The sequence below is a fragment of the Nylanderia fulva genome, unplaced genomic scaffold (genome assembly GCF_048542155.1).
Source record: "Nylanderia fulva isolate GAGA-0341 unplaced genomic scaffold, ASM4854215v1 Scaffold80, whole genome shotgun sequence".
Lineage (NCBI taxonomy): Eukaryota > Metazoa > Arthropoda > Insecta > Hymenoptera > Formicidae > Nylanderia > Nylanderia fulva.
In genome coordinates this window covers 262,147-275,439 of record NW_028190917.1, presented here as the reverse complement: position 1 = coordinate 275,439, position 13,293 = coordinate 262,147, and the positions used below count along the sequence as shown (strand labels likewise).

General features: G+C 32.3%; 2 protein-coding genes across 2 annotated transcripts in view; one reads left to right on the top strand and one right to left on the bottom strand.

The window, feature by feature from the left end:
• DNAlig3 (DNA ligase 3) overlaps positions 1-879 on the top strand; it is a 77,192-nt gene extending 76,313 nt beyond the window's left edge. The window contains exon 21 of the mRNA XM_085489350.1: positions 523-879. The gene's annotated coding sequence lies outside the window, so the exon portion shown is untranslated. The remainder of the gene's footprint in view (positions 1-522) is intronic.
• A 4,034-nt stretch (positions 880-4,913) lies between these two features.
• On the bottom strand, positions 4,914-13,231 carry LOC114931645 (ubiquitin-protein ligase E3C). The gene is made up of 6 exons (XM_029303774.2): positions 12,587-13,231; positions 11,695-12,152; positions 10,781-11,319; positions 8,938-9,749; positions 6,692-7,960; positions 4,914-5,669 (listed from the first exon to the last, which is right to left on the bottom strand). Exons 2-6 carry the CDS (start codon positions 12,108-12,110, stop codon positions 5,502-5,504), a joined length of 3,204 nt encoding a protein of 1,067 aa, XP_029159607.1. The 5' UTR covers positions 12,111-12,152; positions 12,587-13,231; the 3' UTR covers positions 4,914-5,501.
• Between the last annotated feature and the right edge of the window lie 62 nt (positions 13,232-13,293).

Here is a 13,293-nt window from a genome sequence, read left to right as displayed (position 1 = left end):
ATATATATATATATGTTTTATATTATATACTATATTTAGTACTGTATAAGAGTAGATTTAAAATAAATACATATTATAAATATAATATAATAAAATAAAGCTTTTTTAATTTGTATTAAGTAAAAAGTTTTAATTGTATACAGAATTATTTATAATAATCACATTAGAATAATTAAAAAAATTAAATTAAAGATATTTTAAGACCTAATTTTACGTAAAATAAGTCTTGCAATATTTTTAATTCTTTTTCATTATTATTTTAATGTGTTTATTATAAATATTCGAAACATTTAGTAAGAATAAAACATTATATATTTATAAAAACATAATATATAATTAATACAATTTAAAATTACAGTACAATTACAGTTTTATACAAAGTTAAAAATTTATAATGAAGAAATAATGATCCCGAAGGGGTAAAATTCGCAAAAGGTTCGCGATTTTTAGTAATTATCTTATTTTACATAAGTGCGGAGAAACTTGTTTTTTTTTTATTTTATAAAAGTGACGAATTTTTAGATTTTGCGAGCTGCTCTCAATGTCGAGGAAGGTCGCAGGACGAAAAGAATCGAGTCGACGGACATGCAAAACGAAATTACAGGAGAAAATTATGACGGAATAAAAGGATGGGAAGCGGAGTTTCGAGAATAAGGGAGGAATGTAGGCGAGCTAATTGCGAACATATACCGATACAGATCTATTTTCCTCCTCTTTTCTCTTTGGGAGGATATTGCGGTTCCTATATACAGGATACGCTGAAAACGTGTTAATCATTGTTATTCTCTCGGGAATAATCGCCGCGAGTTGTAATATTATACTCCTCTTTCCTCTTTTCTCTTTTTGTTTGAAAAACTCAGCTACTCATATAACATTTCGACCCACATAATAAAGGATGTTCGGGGACTGTTGGATGTCCTTTGACCGTAGTTTCTTCGTTTGTCGTCGATTTTTTCTATGAGAAAGAGAGAGAGAGAAATGTCATCTTTCCTATTTTTTGCATTATCTTCCTATAATGAACAATTTTTATTTTGCTGAAAAAAAATAAATTTTTATTTAAATAAAGGTTGCGAAATAAATTTATATTTTTATTTTCCTCCTTCCTTATTTTCAAAAAAATACAATTATTTAACTCATGCTGGCAATGTTTAAAAATATTAATTTAATCCTCGCGATAAAGAATAGGATTACTATGTTTATTACTACATTTTTTCTTGCAATATATTTTTATATAATAAGATATATGTATATGTATACATATACATATATATAATATAGGTAATGTTTTCAGGTAGCAACCGTATGTCATTTTGACGTTTAATGACGTCAGTTTATTACTTGGGGTTTTATTTACATGTTATATATTTTATATATGTATATATATATATATATAATATTTTTTTAAATATGTTATTGACGAGTTTGTTATTTAGGTTTTTATATATATGTTATATATTTTTTATATTTATATATATAATATTTTTTATAATATGTTACATATTATATAAAATTTATAATATTTTAAAACCTATTCATACACATTTCGACGTACATAAAAGGGATGATCGGAAAATGTTGGATGTTCTTTGGCCACAAGTTCTTCGTTTAAATTTTCTTCTCAGTGAGAGAAATGTCAAGAGATGATCTTTTCTATTTTTAACATTATCTTTCTACAATGAACAATTTTTATTTTGCTCAAAAATTGCGTTTTATTTAAAGGTTCACAAAATTAGTAAAAACGTATAATTTTTATTTTTCTCTCTCTTTCCTTTTATCTTTAAAATATTAACATTTTATTATATAATTTTTTTCATAATTACAATTAATAGTATCAAGTTTATCCTCGCGATAGAGGATTATATTAGTTATATTATTTTGTGCAATATTTATGTATTACATATTTTTATATACATATATTATTGTTTTTATATATGTGACATATTATAATAAATATTTTTCGTAGAATTGTTATTATTATATTTATATACTATTTATATAAAAAAAAATATATATTTTATTTTTGTATCACATTTAAAATTATAAAAGAAATATTTAAATTTATGTTATCCAGCATACATTTTCGAATACATCTACAAAATTCATTACTTAAATTAACTTAAAAAAAGAGAAAAATATAAACAAAAAATGCAACTTTAAGGAAGAAAATAAATTCAAAATAATATTTTATAACAAAATTATATTTTATATATATATAGCTCATATAATCCACGATGTATTTATCTGCTGCCCACGCAGTGAAAAGACGGTAATTTGCATAAGATATGAGTGAAAAGAAAATAAGAATAATATAAATAAAATGAATATGAATGAAAATAATAACACGAAAAATGCGCGCGGATAAATGTAATAATTTTTCGTTACATTATTCTCTTTTCGAGGAAAGATTTGAGAAAATTTTTTTCAGCCATATTAAATTATATATATATTAATTGTTTATAAATTTTTATATGAATAAAATGTCTCTTTCATGGTGCGCATTTATATTATTATTATTATTATTGTTATTGTAAAATTGATGGAATTTAAATAAGTAAGACATGTGATCTTAAAACGAGAGGACGTGCATCGCAAAAATTCTGCTTGCATTTACACGAAATTAATGTACTTATGCAAAATTGTGCTTTTACGAATCACACAATTCAAATTGTTACTTATTATTAACGGTGTCATAATTACGATATTAAAAGCTTCAATTAAAGCGTGCGACTGTTTCTATTTTTAAGAGTCTCGGAATAATATTGGAATATTGTTATGCATAAAATAAAGTGGAGGAATTGTTCTTCGAAATCTGAACGTTAATTATTTTTTTATTTTTTTATTTTCTTCACTTATTTCTTTTTTTAACTATATATGTCTGTTGCAGATAAAAAAATTTTATTTCCTAAAATATACTAAACTTTTTTTTTAATTAAAATTAAAATACTGTAAAGTAAAACAATTTACATTCAAATAGTTATTCGTGCAAAATTGCATGTTTTAATTAAAATATTTAACGTCTACATGGTGCGAATAAATTTCAAACAAATAATAGTTTTTACGATAAATCATTGTTTACTTTTAAGACAAAGAAAAACAGAGACAAGAGATTGCAATTTCTTTTTTATAAAATTTACAATTATAGTAAGAGATTATATATAAATAAAATTGCATAAAATTAGGAAATAAAAAATATACAATATTTCTTCATTTATTTAAAAAAATGAGACTAAATTTACATTAAAAATTTTTTTAGGTTGTAAGTTTTATATATTCCTGGAAAAAATATATACATATAAAATTTCTCTATTTCATTTAAAAAAGCGTCGCAAATTATAATTGCTGTTTGAAAAAAATTGATAATTTTATGTTTTTTTAAACATACTTTTAAAGATATTTCGATTTATCTCATTTCAAGAGTAATAAAAATTTCAAAAGTGAGAGATAAAAATGTATTATGCAAATTTAATTTATCAATTCTTGAAAATAAAATTTTTAATGTATCTTTCTTTTTAGAAGCGTCTTGAAAAAAAATACATTTCGATTTTCGAATTGATATAAATTAAAAAATTTGGAACGCACGTACATCCGCGGAGAGCTCTCACAGCCAATCTTATCTTACAAAGTTATTGTTTGAAAGTTGAAAATTCTGCAAAAGGATGATTGGTAGTAAAACATATATTCAAATTCTGAATGCATAACGTGTGCAAGATAAAGGTTTACAGGTATTACACTTTGTCGGGATGGTAATCCCTCGATTATCCTAGCAGAGTCAAGTTTATCTCGAATTTAAATTTCAACGAGCTAAGCAAGAACTAGACAGAGGATATGTCAGTTCAATTTCAAGGAAAATTAATTTTTTATTGAAACTGATTAGCTCATGCACATGACATAAATTTTTCTCGATATCCTTGAGTAATTAAAAAATAATCGCTCTATCAAGAATATGAATATTCTTTTTTTTAGGTAGGGAGAGAGTTTTTGCAAATAAATATAGCAAATTGAGATTTATTTAATTATTTGTATTGCATGAAAAAAATTGTATTCTGCGCATAATTAATTGATTTCGGTGAAAAGTTAATTTATTTCCTTGAAACTGACGCACTGTGTTATCCCTGACACTTTATTCCTAGTTCGTAAAAATTTAAATTTGTTTTATATTGAGAACTTTACTAAATTCTTAGTTGTCAGATTTATTTCAAATTTATAGGGATATTGTTTTATAACGAGATAATTAAAAATTAAATTTTAACAGTCGAACGTGTTTAATTATTCGAGATCGGCATCGATGTGTATTTTATATTTGTTGCTTTATTCAATAAAAAAGCGTTGAATAAATTATACTTTAGTTTTTAAAAAGTTTTGAATAAATTACATGTTAACGTTAGAGAAAAATGAAAAATTCTTAAAATTATATAAAGTAGAGCCAAATTTTTTTGCCGAAATACATACATATATATATATGTATATATATATATATATATATATATATATATATATATATATAAATTGAAAAAGAAATCGAGTTTCTCTATTTCTATATAAATTTCCATAATTTGACAAATTAACAATTTTTTGACAGATAGATAATTTTTTCATTTTTTCTCTCTCTCTCTTACGAATATATAACTATAAAAATAATCTGACATTTTTTTAAAAATTATAGTAAATCGTTTAATAAATTTATAGAATACATACATTTATATATAATTATTTAACGTAATTAAAGAATAATTTTATTTAAATAATTTTTTAAAGAATTTGCAAAAACGGAAATGAAATAACTTGTAAAAGAAAAATAATGTTAAAATTAGTTTCGAGTTATAAATCAATATCAAGTAATAAATAAAATTAAATACGAATCTATTCTACAAATGGTTCTTGTTTTATAATAATTTACGAACTTTCTTCTCTCCAACGTTTTGAAATATTTTTATTTACACAGACTTAACAATATATATCTCATAAATACGTACATCTATTCTCTCACATACATTATGAAATAAAGTAGCACAGTCGTTGTTTTTTTCGGACACATCACACACACATGACGAATATATATATATATAAAACAATAAAAATATACATCATTTACAGTTATAGGCCAAAGGTGGTAGGAAAAGTTGAAACCGAATAAAATATCCGTACGAATGTGTTTATGCATGATAAACGTCCCCCGCACATATCCTCTTTTCCCATTTTTTATATATTTATTTTTTTCTTTACAAACGGCCGCAGCTGCATCAAAGTGATGTCGACAATAATCTTCGGTAGATAGATACTATTAGCTTAGTAGTTGGCCCCTCCTGTTATAATATTAATATAATCTTTGAGAATCCGCTTCTTTTCCGCACAGATATAACGCAAAACGATCTCTCTTTTTCTCCCTCTCACTCTCAGTACATCTTTCTTTCTCTTCTTAAGACGTGTTTAATTACACATTGTATTTACATTTACTGAGTGTAACGGAGTCGCCGGAAGTCAAGGTTTAGAGGTCTCTCTCTCTAACTGAGCTCGAAACCCGCGCCCGCTTGTATCGCGTACAAAAGTTTCTCGCGCAGGATTTTCTCGTCCGGAAACTCAGGAAGCTTTAACAGATTCATACAGGTACTCGAAGTCGGCAAACGATCCATGGTGCCGGCGTGCTGGATGCAGAAAGGCGGATCGAGTTCCTGAAATGGAAATATAGCGTAAGAAATCGAAGAGAAATCGATAACTATACTATTACTATTTATATACTATTATTATTACTATTTATATATTATTATTATTATAACTATTTATATACTATTATTATAGAAACTGTACTATATTATTATCATTATTTAGTAACTGTATTATTATTATATAATAACTATTACTATTATAACTATACCATTACTATTATTTAATAACCATATCATAACTATTTTATTGTTATTTTATAGTAACTATATAATTATTTTATTATTATATAATAATAACTATATTATTACTATTATTTTGTGATAACTATTGTATAATTATATAATTGCTATTATAGAGCAACTATATTATTACTATTATTTTATATACTAACTGTCACATAATTATTAATGACTATGATACAGTAATGAGATTATTATATAGATTATTATTACTATATTATAGTATCTATTATATAGAACTAGTAATAGTAATTATATAGCAACTGTACTATTGTCATTATTTTATATTTTATAGCAACTATACTTAATAACTTTTATTATTATACAGCAACTATACTATTACATGGTAACTACACTATTACTATTGCCATTACGTAATAACTATATTATTACTATTATATTATCCCTTTTAGTATATACGAATGTTAACACAATTATGTAATAATTAATAATATTTATATAATTTTGTATCGTAATAATGTAAAAGCTATTTGCATGTTGAAAATATGTTTAAGAATTGATTCTAACAATTATACTGTCACAATATTTCAATAATTGAAATATAATAATTGAAATATAATATTCTAATTTGAGCTTCATTATGCATATCACAATAAAATTTGAAATAATTTTCGAATTTAATAATAATTTTAAATGTATAAATAATAATAATAATTTTAAATATTAAATATATAAATTCAAATTCAGCCAGATTGGATATGTAAATTTATAATAAATAATATATAATAAACATAATAAATATATACTAAATATATAAGTATATATACCTTAAATCCTAGGAGAGGAGGACGGCTGCAACTGGTGACGAATTTCAGCAGCTGGCCTTTCTGCTGATCATTGAACTCGCCGACGACCTTCCAGAAGGCGGTGATGGTCGGATGATCGGACGTGTATCCTCCGGTATAGTTGGTATGCAGCTTCAAGTCATTCACGTCCACGGGGATCTGCGCGCCCGAGATCAGCACCTGCAGCTCCTTGTTGTTGAACATCTGCAGCCAATCAAGCGGAACCACGCTGCCGATGCCCTGCTTGAAGGCGAAGCACTGCGCGCGAATCTGCTTGTTCAGCTTGTAATCTGCCATCAGGTGGATGTACTCGATGCGATTGTGATTCGTCACCGGGATATTCGCGCCGTACGGCTTCAGCTCGTCCACTCGCCTCTCGCCAAGCTCGTCGCTGAGCACGGTGAAGTCCAAGTTGAGATCCGCCACGTCGCCCGTGTAGCTTTTCAGGTAGAGCAGATTGCGGTACATGATCGGATCGAGGGAGGCGAGGTGGTGCACGTCAACGTCGGACTGCCGGCCGACGATCTTAGACAGGAAGAACTCGGCAAAGGGCAGTTCGACGAGTAGATTTTCATATAACGCCTTCCCCAGGATCCTGCCGATGAAGTAGTAGTGCTTGGGAAAGTCGTCCACTAGGAGATGCACCGTGGGATTCGGATAGAGCATGTTGTCCTTGGTGAGCTTGAAGAAGCCGCGGTTGGGATCGAAGCTGGTCTTCAGCAGCTCGGAGAGGAATTCCCTGAAGAGGCCACCGCCGTCGACGCCGGCTTCCTCGAGTCCCGCGGTGTTCACCAGCTGCACCCGCATCTTCAGCCGCAATTCCGGCTCATTTTCGCGCGACAGTTTCTCGAAGGCGTCCTCGTAGAGGTAGTTTCGCCTCACGGAGATCTGAATCGACGGACCTTGCATGAAATGGGTCAGCTCGCCCTGCTGTTCCCGCTTGTCCTTGTAGATGAGGGATTGGAACACGATGACGCGATTGTTGAACGGCACTACGAACGGGATCTCCCGGAGCAACGTCAGAGTTCGCACTTCTGTAGCCGAGAGAGGCGGCCCTTCCTCGAATTCTTCTCTTGTGAAGGCTCTTAAGTTCTGGAAGGGCACGTATCCCCGGAGTCGACGTCTACGGAAGGCGAAGTCCTGCGGCTTGTCGATGGGAATGACCACGTTGGACGCGATCCAGTGATTTGGCGGGCAAAACTGCCTTCTGAGGTCGCGCGTGTGCAACTGGCGCAGAAGACCCACCGTCACCTTCAATCAGATTTGAGATAGTAATTTTATTTTTAATCGTTAATTAGTGTTCAACAAAAAAAATTAACCGGAATGAGACATCCGTTTCTTATAGGTTCTCTTATAGGTTTTTGGACGCTGAACATAAATTGCTCCACCATGTCGCAATGGTCACAAATTTTTGAGAATTTTTTTATTAATGTTGCAGAAAAGGGTTTTTTCAGGAACTTTGTTATATTACAGCTGCAATATGTGACGTGCTAGAGAAGGCTTAATGCAATCAAAGTAAAGTATATTGTTAGGACTCAACTCTCAAAAGGAATTTTTGGTGTCTGTTATGATTAATAAGATATCCATGATTAAATATCAGAGCTGTGTTGTGGAAGTTAACTATGGCTTATAATTTAGATCATTGAAGATTTACAAAATAGCTTGTAAGGATTGTTTTAGGTCATTGAATATGGAATTCAATGTAAAAAATTGTCAAATTTAAAATGATACTCAAAATAATGTCAAAATTAAAAAAAAAAAAAATTTTTTTTTATATATAAATTCACCATTGTTGAGCCCACCATTTTGAATTTAACAATTTTAACACTGGATTCGTATTCAGTGACTTAAAAAACCTTTAAGATTGACTAAAAAAATTCCTTTTGAGAATTGAAAATCCTGACAATATATCATTTGATTGCAATAAAACTTTTCTAACACGTCACATATTGTAGTTATAATATAATAAAGTTCGTGAAAAGCTTTTGTTGCAATTTTAATTCAAAATTTTTCAAAATTGTGACGTAATAGAATAAATTAACAAAAAAACCAGATTCATATTTAGCATCCAAGAAACGACTAGCTCTGGTTAATTTTTTAATTAAACTAAAAATTTATCATAAGAAATGTCATTAAAACAAAATTGGAAACACATGTAGAAGACTTTAAGATCAATCACAATCGTCCCAAAAATTCCATATTAACACCAGACTAATTCCAGGAGTAACCTTGAACAGATGGGTCCAGATCTGTGTGTCGTGTCGAGACTGAACAGTAGACATGGGCCCTAACACAGCGTTTTTGTAATCGTCTCGCACCGTGGGTCGAGTGTCTGGAAATGCAAGCTCCACCAGACCCAGACATACGCCCTTCAAATGACTTGACAGCACCGCCAGCTCCAGGATGGTGAACGGCATGGCATGTTGCTGCCGATTGTTCGACAAATTCTGCTCCGCGGAGTTGTTCTGCTCGAGGAAGAACTCGGTGTCGTGCAACGTCGCAATCAGCAGGCTGAAGAGAGAGCAAAAGACCGCGAGCAGAGGAACTATCTTGTCGGTGTCCTCCGCGGAGAGGGCGATCCCGCGCGAGATGATCTGCAGCAGGGGCGTCGCCGCGGCGGTGCCGCCGAACAGGGAAGTCTGGCAAATCGACACCAGACTCGTCCACAGGTGCTTGAGGAACAGCGGCTTGAAGGCGAGCATGTAGAGAAGCTTGTACTTGTGAACCGCCAGCTTGTTGGTGATCAGCAGGTGGTGACACAGTCGACACAGGGGCTGCAACAGCGCAGCGGGATCGGATCGACTCTGCTCCATCGCAGAGAGGATGCAGTTGACCCGCTGTTGCTCGTTCAGCATCTCGATGCACTTCCGCAGAATGTCGGCTTCCTGGTCGTTCAGGTTCCCATCGGATTCGTTGTCCGAGTCGTTGTCGGCGGCTTGCTGCTGCTCAGAGGCACTCTGTTCTGCCATCACGATGGTGGAGCTTAGAGATGCGAGGACTTGGAGATAGTTCGTCAGCGCGTCTTCGGATCTGCACCAGGCTGCGTTAAAAAAAAACCGACTTAGTAATTTGATTAACTTCTGCGTCAGTTTCATTGTACAACAAAAAATTAACTGGAACGAGACTAGTCTTATAGTTTCTTAGTTTTTTTGGATGCTGAATATGAATCTGATTTCTAAATTATTCCATCACATCACAATTTTGAGGAATTTTTAAAGTTGCAAGAGGGCTTTTTTCACGAAATTTGTTATATTATAGATATAATATGTGGGACATACTAGAGGAATTTTATAGCAATTCAATATATTGTTGAGACTTTCAATCTTTGAAAAGAATTTTTGATGTCCTTTTATATCAATAACATATCCATTAAATGTTAAATAGGATATATTGTAGAAGTTAGCTGTGATTTCAATTAAAGAAATTTTAATTATGTTCATTTAATCTTATTTTTATAGATTGAATACAAATCCGATATAAAAATTTTCAAATTTAAAATGGTATAAAAGAAGCATTTTTTTAAATTTTAACATTCCCCATATTAAGTACCATTTTGAATTTGACAATTTTTGACATTGAATTCATACTCAATGACCTAAAATATCTTTAAGAACTACTTAGTTAAATCGACAATGATCTAATTGTATGTTAACTTCTGCAATACACATACTAATGTTTAACCATGGAGATTTCTTATTAACCACAACAGACATGAAAAATTCCTTCTGAGACTTGAAAGTCCTAACAGCATACTTTACTTTGATTGCAATAAAATTTCTCTTCAATTTTAATTTAAAATTTCTCAAAATTGTGACTGATGGAGCAATTTGGAAACCGGATTTGTATTTATCATCCAAAAAACTATAAGAAACGATTAATCTCGTTCTGGTGTTTGGAAAAAAAAATATTTTTTGTTGAACAGTGTTTTGCAAAGTTAGTTTTACCTAAAAAATATGATTACATTACATAAGTATAAGAAAAATTACATATAAAAGAAAAAAGGGCTAATCTTTATCTATACATCTTTATGATTGAAGCCAAGTGTCATTAACGAGATTAATAGATTCTTACAGAATTGATCTGTCGAGTCTAAGGATAGAACGCAGTAGAGCAGGTTTATCGTCGATTCCAGCTGAAGACGATTGACGCAGGTGATCAACTGGACATACGGAAAGGTCTTGAATTCCGTCAATGCCGGCAGAACAAACATGCGGATTGGATCGGACAGTCTCGGAGAAAACACACTCTTGCACATTTCTTGGAGCACGAGCGTAGAGAATTCTTCCTTCCGGTCCACGTAAGAGATCAGGTCCAGCGGTCGTTTGAGCATGTCGAGTAGACACTTGGAGATCGGGGTGGGCGCGACCGACGTTGCCTCCACCATCAGAGGCACTTTCTCGTCCAGCAGCTTTCTCAGCTGCTCGAAGTAGCTGTGCTGGATTAAATAAACGAATATGCTCTCCAATTGCCAGTAACTGTTCTCGCGTAGCACCTTCTCCGTGTCCTCTCGCGTGGTGAACGCCTCCAGAACACGCAACGGTATCGCCAAGGAGTAAGCTCCGTCTGGGAGGGTCTTTGTGTTGTACCGCATACACATGCAAAGGATCCACCTGCATACGTGAATTCATGAATTATTCAAGATATCTTGTCAATACTCTTATCTAATATATTTTCCAGATTTTATTAGATAATTTATATATATTATATCATTCATTATTTCTATATTATATATTATATTAGATATATATATATATAAATTATAGATTATAAATTTAATTATATATTTTATTATTATAATATTAATATTATATATATATTATAATATATCATAATATATCATATATAATATTAATATATATATAAATTTATTTCTTTATAAATATATTTATATAAAATGCAAATAATAATAGTAGAACAGTTCTGAATATAACGTACATTTTCCATTTCACATTTCTTTAGCATTATCTTTTACATTTATAGCCTACCGCAATCGCCACAACCATTGCGATGAGCTTATGGACTTTAGCTTGATGTCTCTCTGATGCTTCAGGAAATGCTGCAGAAGCCATATCAGTCTGTTGGTGTCTGAGACGCGATTGTAAAAGAAGAGGAGCTTCCTCAAATAGGGCACCAGCTCGTCCAGACTCAAGTTCCTACGTCCTGTAGCCTGTTGCGCTTCATCAAACTCCTTCCTCTTCTGTGTATACTGCTGCCTCCTGGTGACGAAGCTGCGCGCGCGCGCCTGTATCTTCAATGCAGCGTCATGCTTTTTCCGCTGCTGCTCCCTCTTCAATCTCTCTAGCTGAGCGTGCTGCAGAAGGACAGTCCTCTCATCTCGTCTGCTGGCTCCTGCCAGATTCTGTTGTGGCTTGCGCCTGTAGTCTCCCTCAAAGCTATACATGCTGACGCATGATCAGTTGCCTGATACCTTAATTCTAATTCTCTGAAAAGGTTCAATACATTATTAGACATTTTATTTTATATACATATATAGATATTGTATATTTTGTTATATATATTTTATTATATATATAAAATATCCAATATATTATACATAATTTGTGCATTATTAAATAATTTGAGTCAAAATTATGCATTATTGTCTTGTATTCTTTAAAAATAATTTTGTTTTAGATGTATATGAGAAGTATTAATGAATAATATAATTTAATAAATAATAAAATGTAATGAATATCATAATATAAAATTAATAAATTTATATGTTGCACAAGAAATATTAATAAGATTTTATATATACATAGATGTATATATATCAATGATACTCTATTAAATTTTTTACAGGGTTTTAGACGTGGTTTTCTTGCATAAAATATTTATATCTCTTATTCTCTTAAATATTAATATCTCTTTACTTACTTTTGATACAAACCAATGATACAACACTGCTATAACTATGGAGGTAAAGTGAACTTTCATTCCCCAGGAACAAATTAACGACACGTCTCCAGTATATATATAATATGTATATAATTAACGTTTATAATATTCTCTCATCGAAGAAGAGATCACTTTCGAGAGGAAAAATATATATCTTCCAATATTCAAACTTCGACTCTCCTCGTCGAAGGTTAAGCTCGGCCGAACCTTCTCGATCGAACTCGTCGATCTACAATGGACACTGCAAATCGTCCACCCTGGATTCCGAGAACGTTCGTCCTCGCGCCGGACGATGACGACGCCTAACCGATGAGTTACGGCTTTTTATGCTGACTACACGTACAACGTCCAGTCATCTAGAGGCTCGCCATGTTTTTCAGGCTCTCCTGCCGAAAACCAATGCCGTCGCGCCAACCCGCCGGGAACCAGGCTCCCGTAATCGCGTCCGTAGCTTCGAGACAGCTCCGAGGACTCGAGGCCTCGCGGCCCTACAGGCCCTCTCCGACAGGAACACTCTCGTGTCCTCCGACTGAACCGCACTTTCGGCAGACGCAGAGCCGCGTCGCCGTGTTTGGGGCTTCCGAGTGAACCCCCGGGCGCCCCGAATACTCCTACGACCCTGACACGTCCCTAAGTTCGGCAGCGTTGAAATAACTTCGGCGGCGCGGCAGCTCGCGCACGCGTGG

What these genes read in the sequence shown, in the direction of transcription:
- LOC114931645 (XM_029303774.2), bottom strand. Translation starts at nt 12,110, where the DNA reads ATGTATAGCTTTGAGGGAGACTACAGGCGCAAGCCACAACAGAATCTG. An exon ending in TCTGGACCCATCTGTTCAAG is followed by an intron (nt 7,961 to 8,937) that starts GTTACTCCTGGA and finishes ATCTGATTGAAG; the next exon opens with GTGACGGTGGGTCTTCTGCG. An exon ending in CTCCTCTCCTAGGATTTAAG is followed by an intron (nt 5,670 to 6,691) that starts GTATATATACTT and finishes TTTCCATTTCAG; the next exon opens with GAACTCGATCCGCCTTTCTG.